A 22,109-nucleotide genomic window follows, 5' to 3' on the forward strand; every position below is an offset into this window, starting at 1 on the left:
AAACTGTATATTTTATTCTACAGGTTGCTTTTTTCACCTCATATTATGTTTGTGAGTTTTATGGATAATCCTAGTTTATATTTTTATTCCAATGAACATCTCTACTATTGCATCTTTATTTAACATCTACGGTCTCCATTTCTTTTAGACAGTATCCATCAGTCCCTCTAAAACTGATGAGATATTAGCATATTTACATTTCCTCCCAGTGACTCCAGCCAGGGGTAAGAAAACAAACTTTATTGTTATCTTTTTCTTCCTTTGATTTATCAAGATATTCTTCTTTCTGAATTCTCCAACTTCAGTTTTAGTCCTTTAAAAGTACAAAAATGTACACTATTTTTACCAGAAAGTTTTGAAATTTTTGATGTCACTAATTTTAATACTCTCCCAGTATCTTTATTTGTGAATATACGCGTTAATGTCCTAATTTATTAGGGACAAATAATTACATTACACATAAAAATAGGACTTTTGAAAACAGAAGGTTCTCTTATTTTTCCTCACAGAACTATCACATATCCATCCCCACCCGCTCCCCGAGCGTAGACACCCTCTCCATTCAGATGAGTGGCGCTCCATCTTTTCAGGCTTATGTATGCTTTTGAGTCAAGCTAACATCATGAACTCAAAGAAAAAGGCACACATTTTCTCATGATTTCAGGCAACTCACAATTCAGGAATTCTGTAGGAACTCAAGATGAAGACCCTGCTTTAAACATTCAAAATTCTTGGGATTATGGACATTGCCAACTTCAGAATCTCTTTGTTCTTAGGAGAGACGTGAAACATGGTGGAGCCATTTGATAAGACAGAACCATCACCGCGGGATTAACTGTGCCTGATTAAATATGTGAGAACACCTTTAGATAGTCTCTCCAACTATACCATAGTTCAGCGAAGGAGAGATCTTCATTCTCTCTCACCTCCTCCCTTTTCCTGCCTCCCTCTCCTCTTTTGCTGTCCTGTTCTATGTCTCTCTCAACATCCTTCTCCCTTTATCTTCAATTTCTCAACACCCACCAGCAAAACAAAAACAAAACTCAACACTCGGGGTTCGATTTTTTTTTGAGCCAACGGGCTCCACCTACTGGTTCGTTCAGGAATTTCATGTGAGGGAAAGTAGCTCACTAAAATCATGGCATCTGGTCCCATCACTTCATGGGAAATAGATGGGGAAACAGTCTCTTATTTTTTGCGGCTCCAGAATCACTGCAGATGGTGATTGCAGCCATGAAGACGCTTACTCTTTGGAAGGAAAGTTATGACCAACCTAGACAACATACTTAAAAGCAGAGACATTACTTTGCCAACAAAGGTCTGTCTAGTCAAGGCTATGGTTTTTCCAGTGGTCATGTATAGATGTGAGAGTTGGACTATAAAGAAAGCTGAGCGCTGAAGAATTGATGCTTTTGAACTGTGGTGTTGGAGAAGACTCTCGAGAGTCCCTTGGACTGCAAGGAGATCCAAACAGTCCATCCTAAAAGAGATCAACCCTGGGTGGTCATTGGAAGGACTGATGCTGAAGCTGAAACTCCAATACTTTGGCCACCTCATGCGAAGAGTTGACTCATTGGAAAAGACCCTGATGCTGGGAGGGATTGGGGGCAGGTAGAGAAGGGGACAGAGGATGAGATGGCTGGATGGCATCACCGACTCGATGGACCTGAGTTTGAGTAAACTCCGGGAGTTGGTGATGGACAGGGAGGCCTGGCGTGCTGCGGTTCATGGGGTCACAAAGAGTCAGACACGACTGAGCGATTGAACTGAACTGAAAGTCGCTCAGTCATGTCCGACTCTTTGTGACCCCTCAGACTATACAGTCTATGGAATTCTCCAGGCCAGAATACTAGAGTGGGAAGCCTTTTCCCTTCTCCAAGTGATCTTCCCAACCCAGGGATCGAGCCCAGGTATCCCGCATTGCAGGCGGATTCTTGACCAAGTGAGCTATCAGGGAAGCCTTAAGGAATTTCTTGTTTAAACACAAACTTGAGAAACTGGGCTTCCCTGGTGGTTCAGATGGTGAAGAACCAACCCACCTGCAAGGAAGGAGACCTGAATTCAATCCCTGAGTCAGAAAGATCCCCTGGAGAAAGGAATGACTACCACTCCAGTTTTCTTGCCTGAAGAATTCCATGGACAGAGGAGCCTGGTGGGCTACAGTCCATGGGGTCACAAAGAGTTGGACTTGACTGTGCAACTAACATACGCTGAGAAACTAGAGACACTATCTGATATATGTCAATGAAAATAATTTTATTACCTAACACATTTTTGTACCTGAGGAAACCTTGGTAATTTATAGACTAAGATCATTTCTAAAAATCTGAACTTAATTCCTAAGTTATCAAACATGTTTCTTGTAGCATGTATTATTTTAATATATTCTATGTAGAGACACAGTAATGTTTTAACCCTTCATTACAATCACACCTAACTTGTCCTTTTTGATTCCCTTCCTCCCTATTCCATTTGTTCAGGGACCTACTCTCAGGACCCTTTCTTGACACCTTTCTCCCTGCTCATTTCTCTGCCCTCAGTTCAGTCTTTGACTCTTTCTTATTACACTACACTTGCTTCTCCAGATGGCTCACCTATTTTTCCAATTAAGACCTTCACACAAACAATTGGTAAATATCTATTTCTAGACTTAACTTGTCTCTCTTGAGCTTTAGACTCACATCTCCAAATACAGGCGTAGGTGGCTCGCAGGCATGCCAAGCTCATCAAACTCACTCTTCTCATTTTTTAAATGACATCCAACCTGTTCTCTGGAGAAGAATGACTACCCACTCCAGCATTCTTGCTTGGAGAATTCCACGGACAGGGGAGCCTGGTGGGCTATAGTCCATCAGGTTGCAAACAGTCGGACACGACTCAACAACTTAGCACACAACTTCTAGTTATCCACTGCTGATTAAGAAGCCACCTCAAATGTAATAACATTAGGCAGCAACCACGCTCTGCTGCTCACAGATTCTGAGAATCAGGAATTCTGTCCGAGGGAGCACAGAAAACATAGCTAGGTGGAGCTGAGCAGACCACCTTTTGCTATTACAAGAGAGATACCATATCTTCCTCACTTCATCAAACAAGAGGGAAGTGAAGATGAAAAGAAAGTGAGTTGTTTCCTTGAAATATATTCGCATTATTTTAAAGCCATCCTCTTGTTTAATAGCGTAAGATCAAGTACACATTAAAGAATTAAAAGTTATTCAGCATAAGTTAGTAAGTTAATTTGTATTCATACTATGGACAATGTAACCTACACTTGTGTGAACAAAGAATTGTTTGGGCCATAAAGTATCAGCCCCTGCAGCCGCCCCCAACAGTGCACCCTGAAGGGAATTCAGGATGGGAAAGAACCAAGTTCTGGCCTTAGTTAAGATGTATGTCAAAGGAATAATTTCAGTGAGCCCAGACTCTTGCATCTCCTCATATACAGAAAAGCACTAGAATCACTACTTTAAGATACCTGGGATTTTTTGTGATTATTGTAATCTATGCATGTTTGACTACCTTATTTCCCCAGCAAAAACTCCCCTATATCCTGGCTGCTCCCTTTCCTCTTTGGAACTACTTCTCAGAGCTATCTGAGAGGTTGCTATCCTGGGCTCTAGTGTTCAGTAAGGTCACCAAATAAAACATGACTCTCAACTTTTTTTTTTTTGACTCTCAACTTTGAGTTGTGTACTTTTTTCAGTTGACAATATTATTTTAAATGTTGAGAATATCTACCAAATTATTTTTCATAGTTAAACTACAACTTGAACTACAAGAAATGGATAAATTGGGTTGAAATTTTGCATATTATACTAATGGTTAGAAAGATGTCAAGCAGCAGGTAAGAAGTATTCTAAAAGCCTCAGGCTGCCTCATCAAATCAAAAAACAGAAGCACATTTTATCATACATAAGCATAAGATAAGGGCTTCCCAGGTGGGGCTAGTGCTAAAGAACCCACCTGCCAACGCAGGAGACATAAGAGACATGGGTTCAATCCCTGGGTCGGGAAGATCCCCTAGAGGAGGGCATGGCAAACCACTCCAGTATTCTTGCCGGTGGACAGAGGAGCCTGGCAGACTACAGTCCATAAGGTTGAACAGAATCGGACACGACTGAAGTGATTTAGCATGCACACACATGCAAGCATAGATAAACAACTATGAGGACTTTGACTTTAAAAATGCATTATCCACTTACCGTTAAATAACAGAGACTTCAACTAGTACAACTTAATTGTGAACTTTAGTTTGGAACCTCCCTAACCATCTCGTAAGAACATACATTCATGACAGAGTCGATGCAATGCTTACATGACCACAAAGTCAGCTTGCATTCCCAAGTGACTGCATTTGTGCCAACTGATTTAAACTACGGTGGATTAGAGTATGTCAAGTGTTACATTCAAACATGTTTTGAAATGTGGACAGGAATTAGTAAGTGAAGGATACTTTAAAATATTATTGCGTTTAACTTCTAGAATCAAAATCAAGCACACTGATTGGAAGGTGGAAACACAGTTTAATCCCCTTGATCGGCCAGTGGATGCTGGGGTGTGTGTAGAGTAAAATCACCTACAGAAACAGGTCTGAGAGGTTTACACTGTGTGACCCATGCCACTTTCAGATCACAACACAAAGATAATCAGTCAAGCCATATTGTAAATGTCGAAGCGTCACTAACTCGAATATGCTAATTTAAGGTTTATTATGAAAGTGGAATTTATATGTGTTTGTTTGGAAAGAAGCAGCTTTCTATAAATGTGAGGTTTAGAATACATAGCGAATATTTGACAGGAACAATACAAACATGCTTGAAAACCATTTCTAAATGGGTTCTTAAAAGATGTATACTGGGAACTTCTGTCTTCACAGACCAGGAATGAGACAGTTATAAAGAAAGCCAAACATAAACCTTGACACTGAGAGAGTCAATTCCTAGGTAGGTTAAGAAGTCCAGGGTCTCAAGGAGGGGTCTGAGGCTCTCAAGGAGGAGAAAAGGACATTTTTTTTCCTACATTGCTTTGTCTTAGTCAATGTAACAATGTATCTTGCTCAAGGATGCTTCTCCTTAACAAGAACCTTCTGACTAATCTCCTTCTTAAAACTTGTATACTGTGGGAGCCAGCCTGGTGAGACCTTTCTGTGGTTAGCTCTGAGCTTGTTAATTTAAGATGTATGTTGTGGGAGTGGGTCTGATCGAAGTATATAAGGCCTCGCTAAGACTAGAGAGCGGGGTGTTCTCTGTTCCCCTTCTGACGTCTATGTCAGAAGCTCGCTCTGTCCATCTTTACACTTTAATAAAACTGCTACACAAAAGCTCTTGAGTGATCAAGCCTGGTCCCTGGTCCCAATGCTAAATCTTCTTCAGAGATCATGAATCTGGACCTCATTCACCGTAAGCTATCAATACCACAGTATAATGTTGCAAAACAAGGCTGGAAGGAGAAGGTGAACAGGTGATTCAAAGGGTAGATGTTATAAATGAGGATGCTATGCTGTGAGACCCCCATGGATACTCATATTAAATATTTTGAAATAAGTACAGTGTACACTGAGAGACTGTATGAATCCAGACTGTGATGAGCCAACTGTGCTGAAGGAGACAGAGACTCCAGGCAGAGAGAGCAGCAGCCTGAGCTGGTCAGATGGCAGAAACTTACAGAATGCTCAGAGAAATGTGGGGTGGTGACATGAGTCTGAGAAGGCCACGCACGGGAGGGTGGAGACAGAAGGTAAGGCTGAGAGACCTGGGGAAAGACGGTGGATGGCTTTCAGTATCAGACTGAGTTTAGAAACTTCTCTGTAGGAGAAGGGAGGCTGCTCAGTATATCTGAGGAGGGCATAAGTATGGGGTTCAGTGAAGTATTACAGGGAGAGGATGGAGGTCGGAGTGACCAAGGGCAGGCAGTGAATTGCAAACATTCAGGTCAGAGGGAACGTGGGACCAAAGCAGTGACGGCTGTGGACAGAGGTGGGGAAAAGAAACATTTCCGAGGAGGACGCAACAGGATTTGACTCGGGCAATGAGGGAGGGGTGCCAAATCTATTCCGTGGTTTTGAGAGTGAAAGCCTCTGCGGCGGTCTTGAAGATGATCGCAGATCCTTGACACGCCTCCCACTGAGAACCGGGGTACAATTCCCGCCCCTGTGGGTCAGGAGCCGTTCTTACTGACTCACTTGTAACTGAAAGAAGGTGAAGAACTGCACAAGCTCTGAGCCGAGATCAGAAGGCACCGCCTCTGCCTTGCTGGGTGGAATGAGTGTTCTGAGCCACCTGCAGACACTAGCTTCACCATCGGAGCTGAGCCTAACCTTTGAGTCGTCCTAACCAGGCACAGACGTGAGCAAAACATACCCGAACACGATTCCAGCCTTGATGAATTCTAACAGCGAATGACTCATGGAAGGATAAAGCATTAAAAAAAAAAAAAAAAAAAGGACTATTTGGTCTTCTAATCTGATACTCTTTAGCATGCAGAAGTTTTTATCTCATTAATTACTCAGTTGAACAGAGTACAGTCATGAAGTAGAGGTTAGAAATTTGCTCCAAAGCATTTATATCCCTCCCCCAAATTTCCACCCTTTATGACCATCAACATAATGTGTAAGACAGCAGCAGTTAGGTGTCCAAGGTATTGAGAAGTGTACCCTGGGCCTCTAGCAGGCTCTATCAATACACATTTGAAACAAAAATTCACTCTGAATAACAGCAGAATGATTTCCCAATAGTTATGCAATTCTGCTATTTTTTTCCCCTATAGTCTCATCTATAAGAAAAAGACATGATTACTGAAGAGTATAAAAAACTGACATGTACCAAAAATTTATGAAATTTATCTTAGTCCAATGCCCAGACCCCAATAATCCCAAACACAAGGTTGGCAGGTGTATATGATAGGGACTTTTTGTTGTAAAAGGCAAACTGAAGTATACTGAACATTTGCTCCTATATGCCTAATAATATATTTTTTTCATTTGTCCAACTTTATTGAATTATAAGTCATAAGCAAAATAAAATTCCATGATTTTAAGTGTCCAGCTCAATGAGCTCTGATAAATGTATACAGTCTGGTATCAGCGCCACAATCAGTACACCAATGCACAGAATATCTGCATCACTTCAAAACATTCTTTTGTTCCCTTTCACAGTGAATTGCCCTACCCAGCCCCTGGCAATCACTGACATGCCTTCTCTTGTTAAGAGTTTTGACTTTTCTAGGTTTTCATGTAATGCAGTCATACAGAGAGTGTGTTCTTTTATGTCTGGTTTCTTTTACTTAGTATAGCCATTTTCTGATATTCACCCACGTTGCTGCATTTATCAGCAGACGTTTCCTGTCATTGTGGAGTTGTATTTTAACATAAGGGTATCTTATAACCTGGTTATCCATTTACCTGCTGATGGGTATTTCTGTTATTTCCAAATGGCTATTGAGAATAAAGCTGCTATGAAAACTCAAGTACAAAACTTACATTTTTCTTGGCTAAAATATTCAGGAATGAGGAATTATGGTTTTAGTACCAAGAAATATTCATCTTTCCTAAATCAACTATCCTAGAAAAAATGAAAAATAGAAACCTTCCTTAGTTATACTTCTTAACAAAATTTATCAGCATACTTGTGGGAAGAGAACTGAAGAAGTCACACATCTTCAAGCTCTGAAGAGTCACACACAACCATACATTCAATTCCAAAATAATGCTTAATAATGTGTAGGAAGATACCATTCCTTATAAACTACATTATGAATAAAATACATTCATATTATTATTTGAACAAAGAAGTTTCAGAAACTCTGTTGTGATTTTCTCCTAGGTGCAAAAGTAAGACTTTCAGAATCTAATTTAAAAAGAAGGTGATTTCAATTAGTCCACCTTCTAAGAAATGTTTATAAAATGCCTACATGCTTCTTACATTAGTTAAGCCTGCTCTAATTAGAGAAGGAAAATGTTTCTCACTTCCTAAATGAGAAACATTCCCTAAATTCACAACATCCCCCAGATTGTTCTTAGCCTAAACCTCTGTATAGAAGTGTCTGGAATAGAAGTGTGCAAATATCAGAATTCAAGGATATAAGCTTTCACGCTGAAAAGTGCGTAGACTTTCAACATTGACAAAAATCAAAACTGTCACTTCAATATCTCTTGTTTAAATAACAGTGATGTCACTTTACAGTTAACTGTAGGTAATCACTGAATTGTAACACATGTAGAGATTAAGGAAATTTCCAGTGTTTCTAAATATCTATCATTATAAAAATGAATATTTTACCAAATTATGGTCTCTAAAGATATAAAGATTATGATCTAAGAAACTTCAGCAATGACAAAGTAAAATTTTTACCTTCATTTCCAGCAGCTTTCTAAAATTACCATTCTAAATCTTATTGAATTAACGAAAATAAAATTTATCCCAAAACAGATTTCTGTGGCAGAAACTAAATCTTTAAAAAATACATGAAGTAAAAGTAACATGAGAGGTTTCCTGAAACAAATTATAAGAGTTAGATCCCCTTAACCAATTCTCAGAAATACAACATTGTTGTTTGTAAACTTGTCATATAAAATGATTCTAAGGTACAAATGAGTTTTTACATCAACCAGTTGACAAGCTGCCACCTCACCACCCATCACCAACAGCATCTGGTGGAAGCTTCTGGTACTTAAAACACATTTCACCACCTGTCAAGGAGGCGGACTCCAGGGTAGAGAAAGAAGACCGGAGCTCTAAGACACAGGTGACCAAGTGCCACATGGGGGTGGTGTTGGCCAGTGGAACAAGAGGGGTGCTGAGATCCCCCAGGCCCCAGGAAGGCTGCTCTGTCTGCATCAAGGTACCCAGTCCCTTGGGTGGCGCAAAACTTCTAGAATTTCAGCTTCTTTGGAGTTCTCTGAGGGTGAATGCATGTACTCCCATCTATGGAGGTTTAAAACAGAAGCAAAAACATGTAGTAACAATAAAAAATAAATGAACAACATACACACCTCTTTATCTAAACTAAACAAAATTCTAAGGGTAATAAAAAGTCCTATCACCCTTTGTCTCCACTAAGCTTTCAAAAAATATTTGCTGCTAAAGAAATAAAGTTTTTTAATAATTCCTGGAGCATAGTCTATGAATGAATATGAATATTCCAGAGCCAAAACACACTTTTACTACAATCGAGGGTTTTGTAAAGTATAGAACCTCAGATGATCCATGGGCAAACTTTTTTTTTTTTCAGCTTAGTACTTTTGCTTTTATTTTAATGTGTTCATTTCTATTTATGACAAAAATGTTGGTTTGCCTTTAATTTTCTCTCTGAAAAAAATGAGTATAAAATTTAAGCAAATAATATACAAATATATAGACAATGGTGAAAATGGCTAAACTGTAGTATGAAGTCTGGTAAACACCGGTTTAGATTGGGGGCTGGCAAACTTTGGGCTTCAGTGATGGTAGAAGACACAGGTTCAATCCCTGGATCGGGAAGATCCCCTGAAGAAGGAAATGGCAACCTACTCCAGTATTCTTGCCTGGGAAATCCCATGGACAGAGGAGCCTGGCAGGCTACAGTCTATGGGGTTGCAAAGAGTCGGACACGACTTAGCAAACTTTCCCTGTAAAGGGTTGAATAATAAATATCTTGGGCTCTTGGGGTCACATACATATTGCCGTCTGTTGCCTGTTCCTTTTTTGCCTGTAATTTTCTTATAAAGACAGCAAAGTCAAAACCAATGAAGTCTTTAGGAAAGCTATTTGTGGTATCAATGTTCAGGCTTTGTAGGGGTCAGAGGACTGGGGCGCGGGGTGGGGAATAACTATCATTCTCATGAGTTATTCTTACCGGGCAGTGAGAGGTAAAGACATCAAGATGCTTTCGATCCTGGATCCTGGAGTGAAGAGGCCAAACTTTGTACCGCGATCATACAACAGGTTAAATTCTACATACCTGAGATGAAGATATCAAATAAGATTAAGAGCTGGTGAGTAAAGTCTTACAATTAGTCCATAATAAGTACTTCATGGGGGGAGATGTGTTGGGGGGGGGGGGCGGTGTGGGGGTTGGTGGGCAACTTCCCACCCGCCCCCCCACCAACCCATCAGCTGTAACTGGCACAGGAAACACCAATCTCATCAGCTGACTTTTCTCCATCCGGACAGGCGTAAAGAAAAGGGTATTCTATCCAGCAAACAAGAGGATATAGATTCAGGCCCAGCACAGAGCAGCTACAGAACAATAAGGTTATGTTTTCCAATAAATAAACAGGATCAACACAAAGCTAAGAACTTGAAGCCACAAAAACAATTAAGAAGAGCGAACGGCACCCGTTATCAGGATAGAGCAGCTCTCTCTGGGCCTCCCCTAGAGTCTGAGATGTTTGAGTTGAAGACTTCATTCCACTGCTAATAACTCACACGAACTAAGACAGTGTAAAGTTCTTGTAACTGAAAAGCCAAGAACAGTTAACAGAACTCTATCTATAGTTACCAACATATCCCAGATACTTCCCTTCCTTAAAGTAGTTTACAGCATTAATAAGCAGTCATACAATTCTGTCTTGCTGCAGATTGATGACAAAAGTCATAATGAAAGGTAGTAGTGATTTGCATTGTGGTGATTAGCTTTATTTTCTTAGAAGAATATCCTTAACATCACCTAAAACGTGGTTCAGGGTATAAATCTTCCATTAACTGCCACAGAGTCAAAACTAAACTCTGTCTGGCTTAAAACTCTGTGATTTCCTTTAACATCAAAAGATTCTTTCTAAAAGGGTTTTTTTCAAAATAAATAAATAAATAAAAGGGTTTTTTCTCTCCAACTTCTTGGAGATATTTCAAAAAGATCATTTCTACTAGCCCAAAGAATTGAACATGACTCATAAAGCTGAAAATTTCAATAAACAGTTCCCCCTTCAAATCATTTCTCAACTCCTTCAAAAACTACTCTCTTGGTCCAAATTTCCCTCAGATATTATTATCATTAATGCACTGGTTACTGTAATTTAATCACAACTTTAAAAAAAAAAAATATTCTCTAGATTCTGACAGTGCTTCAATTTTTAGAAAGCACCCTTCACTGTGGAAACTTGCCAATGGCTCTGAGAAAATTTACATAAATTACATTCATGGACCCCTTTCTACTTCTCATCATTTATCACTGATTGAGTTTTGTGCACTAATAACTAATACTTTCTTTGCTGCTGCTGCTAAGTCACTTCAGTCATGTCCGACTCTGTGAGACCCCATCCCTGGGATTCTCCAGGCAAGAACACTGGAGTGGGTTGCCATTTCCTTCTCCAATGCATAAAAGTGAAACGTGAAAGTGAAGTCACTCAGTCATGTCAGACTCTTTGCGACCCCATGGACTGCAGCCTACCAGGCTCCTCCGTCCATGGGGTTTTCCAGGCAAGAGTACTGGAGTGGGGTGCCATTGCCTTCTCCGATACCTTCTTTAGTCTGTTTCAAAAGATAACTTAAGTGAATCTTCTTAACTTCTTCCTAAGACCACAGAAAAAAAAAATCAGTCTCTCAAATCCCTTTCTCACCCCTGATGTTATCTTTCTGAAATGTGATACTTAAGGAATGGCTGTGATTCTCTATTTGTACTAATGTCTTGTTCAGAGACCCTTGTAAGGAGCTCCCAAATGAGCCTCTTGTGCTCATGAGCGAATCCTTGTGCTGCCTTCCTGTTTGAGTGAACAATGTCCCTTCCTGTGTACTAGCCTGACTTTCACCAGGTTTTGCTTAGACCTGATCTTTCCAATCCTTTTCATACATTTATCCTTTCCGAGATATCTGTAAACTATGAACCTCAGCCATTCCCTTCAATTTAACTGATCTCTACATTGTATCCTGCTTCCCTGTCCCAAAAGTACAACAAAACAAGTTACAGACACTTAGTTTCTCTGAAAAAGAAACTAGAAAAGCACCTCCCAAGTCTGGAGGTCCAAGGTCTGGGGAGACCACAGAAGTCACAGGCCAAGCACGTGTGCTCAGTCGTGTCTAGCTCTTTGCGACCCCGTGGACTGCAGCCTGCCAGACTTCTCTGTCCATGGGACTTCCCAGACAAGAATAATGCAGTGGGTTTCCACTTCCTCCTCCAGGGGATCTTCCCGACCTAGGGATCCAACCCGCGTCTCCTGCATTGGCAGGCCGGGCTTTACCAGCGTTCCACCACAAGACCGAATGAGATTGCCAAAGAAGAGTCGGTAAAGTCAAAAGATAAGCAGCCTGACCACCACAGGAGAAAGTTGTATTTGGGGCGACAGGAAGTGGGGAAAAGTAATACAGATAATGGGTTATGAATGCCATGTAAGAAAGTGACGTCAGGGCTCATAACCGCACAAAAGAGCTGGGGTTATCCTAAGTCCCAGAGTTGACTGCCACTTTAAGGCCCAGAGGTAGAAGGGGTCTCTCTTTGCGAGTACAGTCACCTACCACACCACCGAAAATTAACCTAACACCCTGCACTTCTGCCAAATTCAAAAAACACGACATGCGATGATACACATAGATGGGACTCTCAAAATACGTTGTCAATTAATAACAATAATAAAACAAATAGAATAAGACATTGTTCCTATGTCCAAAAAGTTTTAAAGGCTTCACCTGATGAGTAGTCACAAACCCTGCTGGCTTTGCATTAAGAAATCTCATGTAAAACTAGAACACTGCACTTTCCACAGAGTTCGGTTTAATTATTTATTAATTTTTAGTTTCTCTTTTTTTGTTGTTTTGTTTTACTTTTGTTTTGCTTTTTTTAAAAAAATTTTTCCAGAGTTTTAATCTACCCTCTTGGGATGGTCTTCCCCACTAAACTGTGAACATCTCTGCCCAGCATGGGCCCTAGCCATGGGGACATAAAATAAATGTCAAGAGAAAGGGGAGGAGGAGTAAGGGTGTATCTGGGAAATCATAGGACCAAAAACACACCCGTCCTAAAAAAAAAATGCCCCTGTTTAATAAATGTTTGACGAGAACACAATTCTCATTTTCCCAAGTTTTATACATGGGGAGCAGGTAGGCACAGGCAGTTCTAAGCAAGAGTAAACAACAAACATTTATCTTTAGACTTGGGACAGTATCTAGGTGAAGTTTTCAGGGCATTAGCTTTATCTCCTTAAGTTCCCAAAGCTTCATATGCCCAAGACAGAATTAATGTAAGTGAGGAAATCCATTTTTGGAGGCATGGACCAGTAGGACACATGCAATTAAGCCGGGACTGAGAAACCACCGTGAGTTAGAGTGCTAACCTGCAGCAGATTCACAATCACACCCCGGCTGAAGATGCCCTCCTGCGGATCATCCAACTGAGCTCACCAACTCAACGCACAAAGCAGGGGGGCCAAGGTGGGCATCGTGGCTGGAAATCACTAACTGCTTAACCGTTCCCCTGGAGAAGGTCTGCAGGTTTTGAAGCCTCAGTGACCTGGTTCCACATCTGCGGTCTTTGCTTTACCAGCTGTGTAAACTTGGGCAAGGGACTTACTTCGCTGAGACTAAGTTTTATCATCTGTAAAACGATGAATAGTTATACCAATTCCACAGGTTTGTGAAGAAAATTAGATGCAAACTGCCTAACCTACTGGCCAGCACATATGAACAGTTCCATAACAAACAAATATCATTACAGTTCCATAACGAACAATTTCTAAAACAATCATTCTCATTATAATGACTTCCATGGAAACCTGAAGTTAAACCAAAAAAGGTATGATTCAAAATTTACAAAGCAGCAAAAACATTAAATGATTCTCCTACGTTGGCAGAAGGTTGGAAGGTATTGCTCAAAGACAAACTAAAAGAAATCAGCCGAATTAAATTCAACAGGTACTTACCATGAGCCTAATATGAGTCTCTAATGTACAGACAGATTAAACAGACTTTGCTCTTTTTATAATACTATTTCACAGGGTTTTTATAAGTCACTTTGTTATTTATCTAGTGATGAAAAGAAATCAGGGTGAGCATTAACACAGCTCTGACAAAGCACTGCCCAAGATGACCATCACCCCCTATTGCTGCAGTTGCTCCACCCCACCCCTCCACCTCTCCTGACACGAGAGGGTCCGTGCTCCTGTCGCTCACTCACCGTCCTCTTCGGAGCTGTTGCCACAGCTTCTCCTGGGGAGTGAAGGCGTCGTTACAGTGCCTCTTCACGAGGGGGACATAAGAAGGAATGATGGCCTGGGTACAGCTCTGCACAAAGCGAAACACCTCCTCCTTGGATGGAGAGTCGAGGTCATCAAAAAAGATACCCCCGATGCCCCTCCGCTCCCCACGGTGGGCTATGAAAAAGTAATCGTCACACCTGGAAAACAGCAAGACCACAGAAGGAAAGAGAGACGGACGTGAAAATCAGCGCGAGCAGTCCAGCTCCATCCCTGACTAACGCCAGCACAGTGCCCTTTCTTTTTGTCCACATCTGAAATGAAACTAGAGTTTTAGATTTCCTGCAGTTATTACCAATGTAGAAAATGCTTACGCTTTTACCTACAAATCAAGTAGGCAAGTGAATACATGTCTATCTAATGTGGCATTGTAAGACTGTTACTGAAAAGAAAAACAAAGAGTCCACCCTTAACACTCGTGTTTCTTAAAACAAGTGATGTTGCTGCCCTCGGTAGAATTGCTCCTTTCGCAGGAAGCAGGAACCCTCCACCAACAATGACGCCAACCAAGTCCATGACCAGGTGCTAACCCCGAAGCTGCCTGAATCAGTTCTTATTCACCAAAGGAAGGTACAGTAAATTACCTCTAAGGTCTCTCTCAGCAGTAAAACGTGATGACTCTACAGCACGCGTGACTCAGGGGAGGGTTGGTGGAAAGAAATGTTCAGAGGATAAGAGTCCTCAGAACGTTAAAGGTTGCCCTTGTGAGCTGGCACATGAGACTATCAATTTGTTCTAGAGTCTTCCCCATCTGTGCCTACTAGAGCACATTTCCTAAGTCACTTCTTAATTGCTAAATCTGTGGTACAGTTGGCTTCGTGGAAATAGTTGACTTCCTTCCATTATCTCGATAATAATCAGGGTTTGTAGACAGGAAAAATTGTACAAACAAAAACTAAAAACTATTGAAAAGGTTATTGTGAAAATAGTCTTAATAGTTTAAAATTTTTAAAAAAAGGGGGGGGGGGGGCGGTGGGCAGAAGACACAAATCTCTAGAACTGATGCACTGGTTTAATTCCCCTTGACTGCAACTTCTTGACTTTTTTTCACACATACATTTTATTAACAGAGTTAAAGAACAGCCTGAGCAAGGCTGTAAAGCCAGCTTTAGTGAAATCATATTATTTCCACATCTCTCTTCATGGGATTATGAAATTAAGAGATTTAACTAAATACACTAAAAACTTTTTAACTAGCCTGCATCCAAGATATTTTCTTAATACGACTCAGATAAAGTTCTCCAGCAACAGGGATAAAAGGAATCCAAAAAAAAAAAGAGAATACCCCATCCTCCTGCTGGAAGGAAGCTAATATGTAACAAAAAACCAATTCTCACACCTCTGTGTCCACGGCTGTGCAGTGCTCAGTGGTAATGTCAAATCAAAAAGAGATTATGTAAATGTGTTATCTTTTCTGAGGATTTTAAAACTGCACTCCACATTCTTACATAAATAACAGCAAGATTCAACAAATATTAGCACTAAAAACAAAGCAAAAAACAACCCACCCCAAACCCTTTCTGTTCCTCCTTTTGCTAGAATGGCATTTAGTTCTAAGCAGTGATGAGTACATTATTCTTATTCCAGATAACTCATGCAGAGATTCCATTTCATACCTATCAAATACCCTGGGGAACTCTTTTTTTCACCATTAGAGTTTCTTTCACAAAGTTTCCAATCCCAGTGTTCTCCTTGTACCCGATCTCAGTACATCTGCACCTCTCCTGATGGTTCTCCAACTCTTCCCATGCGCTAACACATTTCTATGGCAACAACGATGATAGTCCTCATGTAGGGTGAGGATTTAACACAGCAAGTCCCTTACGTACGAACCTTCAAGTTGCAAATTTTCAGACTCTACAGTTGCGCATGTCCAACCTCCTAAGCTAGTTCACATGTCTGGTGTACACTGCCACACGCACGCATCCTCTGCAAGTACACGTGCTTCCGTGCACTTCACAGTAAGGTACTACAAGTGTACAGTATCCTTATCCCAAGCCCAGGATGCTCAGAAGCAAGCATAAAAACGGCAGTCTGTAGCTGGTACTCCACTGTACTTTTCAAGGTACTGTACTGCAAGATTAAAAATGTTTTATTTCCTGTCTGTGTTTGTCTATTTATGTATTATTTGTGTGAAAAGCATTATAAATCTATTCCAGTACAATACTATATGACTGATTGGATTACCTGGGTACCTAGGCTAACTTTGTTGGACTTATGAACAAACTGGACTTATGAATGCACTCTTGGAATGGAACTTGTTTATTTGCAGGGGACTTACTGTAGCCCACCTTAGGATTAAAAAGCCTCTGATTCTCAGGCATAGATCACCTTCAAGTTTATATACTAATCATCTGGTTTAACGTTCAAACCATGTAAAACTGGTATCTCACGTCTGCTGGGCAAAGAAAACAGCTCAACCTTCATAAGCTGCGAAAGGTATGTAGTGACACAGTAGTGCCTTCAGGAGCTATAGAAGGAAGTGGAAACATGTAGGGATCATGAGAAGTTCAATAATTTTACCTACCACTTTTTAAATTTGGGATAGAGATCTGGACCATGCTGGTCACACGCCTCTTTGAGAGTCCTGTGAAAATGGACTGCATCCTCTTGGTTCAAGTATGTTGGGGTAAGGTCACATCCACCGCCAAACCACCACAGCGTGTTACCTACCAAATCAAGACACGTGATTCAAGTGGATGCTGATCAAAAGGAAAAGTCAGATACATTGCTTTAAATGCCATCACCTGCAGAGACACGCACAGCAGTGGCATGCACTGCTCGGGAGCTTGGACAGGCTAACAGTCAGCCCAACTAATGGCACACACGTAGGCTGGAACTATATTTACATCATGAGGCATGATCAACTGTACCCCATCTTAGAAGTCCAATGCGCTATCCACTGCGCCACAGAGCCGGACTGTACCCCATCTTAAAGCCACTGATAATGCACTGAGGACCAGCAAAGCTACGCATGTGGAAAATAATTTCCAAAAGCAAGTTCTCAGTGGCAACTTAACACTGCACGTGAGGTTTCCCTTTGCTTGTAATAAATTAGTATTTGCAAAGAACCCTATGTGCACTTTTAGTTCAGGTTCATTACACCATTCCTTGTGTGTTGGAGGAAATATGGGGACATCAGAGTCCAGCCAACACCGCTTTCACTTTTCGTGTCTAGGGTATATAATCCACTGCACCAGCCAAGGAGTAAGCCTTCCCGTGCCTCCTGAAACAATTAAGACTGTACTTACTTTTTCTTGACTTTAGATGTTATGCCTAGTAACCCGTTTTAAAACACTCATTTTGCACAATAATACTTTCCACAGCTTGAGACGCTTACCATCAGCTTCTTCCACCTCAAAGTATCTGTAGTTGAAGTGGATAGTAGGAGCATGAGGATTCTTGGGGTGAATGACAGAGCTCACACCCATGGCAGAAAACGGCAATTTACCTGGAAAGGCATACAGAGAACTGCACTTGAATACCTGGCTTGATACAAATTAATTCCAACACGGTTTCTGCATCAATTTTCAAAGGTTGTTTTTTAATTTCTCTCTTCAAACATAATTTTTAAAAAATAATTGTGAGGAATCCCCAGGTGGTCCAGAGCTTAGGACTCCTCGCTCTGACTGCCGAAAGCCGGCAGTTCAATCCCTGGTCAGGGAACTAAGATCCCACATACCTCAAGGTCAAAAGACAAACAAACAACTGTTAACATTTTAGCACATGTGCCTATGTGCAAATGTGTGTGTGTATATATATATATATAGCTACATATGTTTGTGTGTGTGCCTAGTTGATCAGTCATGTCCAACTCTTTGTGACCCCATGGACTGTTGCCTGCAAGGTTCCTCTGTCAATGGAATTCTTCAAGCAAGAATACTGGAGTGGGTTGTCATAAAAAAAAAAGTAACTGTGAACAGGCTCATCTGGTATATGCACCCGAATGGAATTTTACAGAAGTAATGTTAATTTTACAAATAAAACTTATGGGGAGAAAATGTTTGCAGGAACTATTAAAGGCTACTGAGATTGTCTGCATATTAAAAAGCAGAGACATTACTTTGCCAACAAACGTCCGTCTCGTCAAGGCTATGGTTTTTTCAGTAGTCATGTATGGATGTGAGAGTTGGACTATAAAGAAAGCTGAGCGCCGAAGAATTGATGCTTTTGAACTGTGGTGTTGGAGAAAACTCTTGAGAGTCCCTGGGACTGCAAGGAGATCCAACCAGTCCATCCTAAAGGAGATCAGTCCTGGGTGTTCATTGGAAGGACTGATGTTGAAGATGAAACTCCAATACTTTGGCCACCTGATGCAAAGAGCTGACTCATTTGAAAAGACCCTGATGCCGGGAAAGATTGAGGGCAGGAGGAGAAGGGGACAACAGAGGATGAGATGGTTGGATGGCATCACTGACTCAATGGACATGAGTTTGAGTAAACTCTGGGAGTTGGTGATGGACAGGGAGGCCTGGCGTGCTGTGGTCCACGAGGTCGCGAAGAGTCAGACACAACTCAGCGACTGAACTGAACTGAACTGAGATTGTCTGATTTACCATCTTTCGCCTTCAGCAGTTTTCCTCTGCTTCTCATTTGTTTTGCCGCTTCCTCAGAAAGATTTCCATGAACGACAGAAATGCTAACCCCAGCCTTTTCAAAAACATGCCCATCTTGAAGTACACAGCTGATGCCACCACCTCCTGTGAACAGAAATGTAAAATGAAGAGAGAATGTAAGGGTATGTGCAAAGCTGAAAACTACTGCTGCAAGAAGATGGTGGGATTAGGAGTTATTTTCCTTCTCTACTTTCCAAATCTTCCATAATATCAATATATTTATAATTGTTAAGTACAATAAAATTAGATAACCAGCTTAGCTCTATGATATTTGCTACTGACTATAAGCAAATATTTTAACTCTTCACATCACCATTTCTTCTGTCATTGTTTGTTGTTGTTTAGTTGCTAAGTCCTGTCTGACTCTTTGCAACCCCATGGACTGTAGCCCGCTAGGCTTCTCTGTTCATGGGACTTTCCAGGCAAGAATACTGGAGTGAGTTGCCATTTCCTTTTCTAGGGGATTTTCCCGACCCAGGCTTGGAATCCACATCTCCTGCATTAGCACATAGATTCTTTACCACTGAGACACTTGGGAAGCCCCTACATCCTTACATCATCCTCTAAAATAAATCACTGAAATAGTTTCCCTTCAAATAAGACCATTCAGAACAGCATCTATTTGTTATGGTATGTGAGAAAACTAAGATTAAAAACTGGAATGAATATATTTGAAGAATATATTATACCAAATTTAAGAGTTCCATATTGTTTCAATTGTTTTTCTCTCAGTGTGCTGTTTGCCTTTTAATTTTGCTTACAGGTAATTAAAAAACAGTAGATATTTGAACGCTTAAGGGATTCAGAGGCTTAAACTGAGACACACATTAGCATTTAGGTATATGACCTTTAAGGCTTCTCAGGTGGTGCTAGTGGTAAAGAACCCACCTGCCAATGCAGCAAATGTAAGAGAAGCGGGTTCAATCCCTTTGTGGGGAAGATCCCCTGGAGAAGGAAATGGCAACCACTCCAATATTCTTGCCTGGAGAATTCCTTGGGCAGAGGAGTCTGGAGGGCTACAGTCCATGGGGTTGCAAAGAGTCAATATGAGCTTTACTCCCAGTAGCTGGTATGTTTGTTTTTTAGGACACTAGAATGAATTGTTTCCTGAAGTTTCATGTTTGGCTTGTTTTATTTCTAAGAATTTTTAGAGCTGGATGGGATCCAGTACAACAACCCTTGTATATTTCAAATGAGAAAACTGAGGCCCAGAAAGCAAAACACCGTCTTCAGAAACACAGAACTAGCAAATGGCCCAAACAATCTGTCTCAGTGCCTTCTAAGCATCAAGCAGTATCTGCAGCAGTTCATATATATTCATGTTATTTTATCCTTACAATACCCCCGATATATAATTTCATTTCATAGATGAGGAAACAGAGGCACAAAAAGTAACTTTGGAAGGTCACACAGCCAGTCCAGGTTGTCTCCTGAATCAACAGTCTTCACTTAAAAACATTACAAGATACGGAATTCCCTGGCAGTCCAGTGGTTAGGACTCTGAGCCGTAACTGCTGAGGGCCAAGGTTCAGTCCCCAATCAGGGAACTAAGGTCCCCACAAGCCACGAGGCAAGGCCAGGAGGAAAAAAAAAAAAGGCTTAAAAAAAAAGCTACAAGATGGAAAACACTAAGAAAACCAGATTTAGTTTCACTTTAAATCAATGCGTCAATATCACCATCCCAAACCAGCGGATAAGTTGCTGTAGTGTTCCCAGGTAAGAAGGATCAAAAATCCTTTAAGTTAATGACCAAGATACAGGGTTTCACTGTATAGGTAATAACATGAATATACGACTCCATAAGAACTGGGTTTTAATACTCAAGTATTTTGCCAACGGAAGTAAAGATTCTTCTAGCAGGAAATATGATGGGTGCACTTGGCTGAACTACAAGCCATTTCTTGCGAAACCTGGGGAAAAGACACAAGGGCAAACACCCTCAGCGGGAGGAGTCTAGCTGACAGTAAGGAACACACTTTCTTTTTCCATCTCCAGAGACGGAAAATGGGTAAAAGAACCCGGAGGGAGAGGTGAAATGTAGAGACAAATCTATGCTCGATTACAACCTTGGGCATCCTTGCCTGTGCGTGAAAACTGACCTTAAGACTTCTTTGAAGAATGCCATATAAAATTGCAAAAGAGTTTTGAAAGGTCCAGGACTGGAGTGACAGCAGGTCTGGGTCCACACTTGCAAGCTGAGGGCTGACGGCCCTGTCAGCGTGAACCGTTTCAAAGGTGAACCTTTTAACCTGGCAGCCGCTATGTAGGTACCCCTTCTCTACTCCCATTCCTTATTCTGAGTCATTTTCTCCCCGCAAACTAAAGCCCGACCTCTCTTCCCCATCTCCACCTCCCGCTAGGGGCCGACCTCCTCACCTTCCTTCCTCTCCCACCGGTCCACAGAAAAGCGGGCGCCCCCGTCCACCTGTGCCAGCGCCTGGCACACCTGGGCCTGGGTCTCCAGTATCAGCAGCTCCATCTTGCTTTTCATGTCGTCCGGCCGCCTCCGCAGCTCGCGCAGGTCGGTCACCGGCGGGGCCATGAAGCAGCGGCAGCGGCGGGCCAGCTCATCGTCGTCCTCCTCCTCGGGCCTGCCGGGCGATGCGCTCTGCGCCCCGGAGCTCTTGCGCACCATCTCCGCCCGCTCCACGTGCCCGAAGGCGGCGGCGGCCAGTCCCACCAGCCCCGCCAGCCCCGCAGCTAGCGGAGTCCTCAGCCGGGAGCCGCCTCCCACCCGGGGGCCGTACCCCAGGCCGCGGCTCTGCTCGCGGCAAGCGGTACCGGGGGGGCGGCACAGGCGTCCGGCTGCGCAGCGCGGGGACCAAGCGCGCAGCTCCCCGCAGGCGTGCAGCTCCCCGCAAGCGCCCCGCACCGCGCGCCAGCAGGGACCCGCGCTCAGCCAGCGCAGGTGCACGGCCATGCTCTCGCGCTGTCACCGCGAGCAGTGCCCGCCTCCCGCAGGCCGGCCCCTGAGTCCCCCGAGATCCCAGGTGGCAAGTGGCGCCGGTACTGGGAACCTTTGCTGGAGAAGAGATACTACCGGGTCGGCCCGCGGCGGCGGCGGCGGCGGGCGGGAAGCGGGGGATGCCGGGATCTGTAGTCCCGGCTCCTATCGCCGCCTGCAGGGGCGCGCCGGCGAGATTAAAGAATCCAGCGTCCCCAGAAGGGCGGGTCCCATGGGAGGAGAGCTGGGGCGCCGGGTAGGAGCGGGCAGGGAAAGCGAAGGCCGAGATAAGAGAGACCTTCTAGTCACGTACAACCTCTGTCGGGTCAACCGATCACAGGGAGAAGGCAAAATAGGGCTGGCCGCGCCGAGGGCTAAACAGAGCAGAAAT

At 42.4% G+C, this 22,109-nt stretch overlaps 1 protein-coding gene across 1 annotated transcript; it reads right to left on the reverse strand.

The window, feature by feature from the left end:
* Window positions 1–6,955: 6,955 nt before the first annotated feature.
* Window positions 6,956–21,788, reverse strand: CPOX (coproporphyrinogen oxidase). Its single transcript, XM_061133948.1, has 7 exons — window positions 21,151–21,788; window positions 18,715–18,858; window positions 17,499–17,609; window positions 16,686–16,827; window positions 14,080–14,298; window positions 9,832–9,936; window positions 6,956–8,921 (listed from the first exon to the last, which is right to left on the reverse strand). The coding sequence occupies exons 1-7, from the start codon at window positions 21,692–21,694 to the stop codon at window positions 8,834–8,836; spliced, it is 1,353 nt and encodes a 450-aa protein (XP_060989931.1). The 5' UTR covers window positions 21,695–21,788; the 3' UTR covers window positions 6,956–8,833.
* Between the last annotated feature and the right edge of the window lie 321 nt (window positions 21,789–22,109).

This window comes from Dama dama, chromosome 31, assembly GCF_033118175.1.
Source record: "Dama dama isolate Ldn47 chromosome 31, ASM3311817v1, whole genome shotgun sequence".
Taxonomy (NCBI): domain Eukaryota; kingdom Metazoa; phylum Chordata; class Mammalia; order Artiodactyla; family Cervidae; genus Dama; species Dama dama.

Bases quoted from the DNA above. Each gene is read 5' to 3' on its own strand.
- CPOX (XM_061133948.1), bottom strand. From the start codon at position 21,694: ATGGCCGTGCACCTGCGCTGGCTGAGCGCGGGTCCCTGCTGGCGCGCG. The intron at 17,610-18,714 runs GTAAATCAGACA...ATGCCTTTCCAG, and splicing joins ACTGCTGAAGGCGAAAGATG to GTAAATTGCCGTTTTCTGCC. The intron at 9,937-14,079 runs GTGAGTGAGCGA...TCTTCATCTCAG, and splicing joins CAACAGCTCCGAAGAGGACG to GTATGTAGAATTTAACCTGT.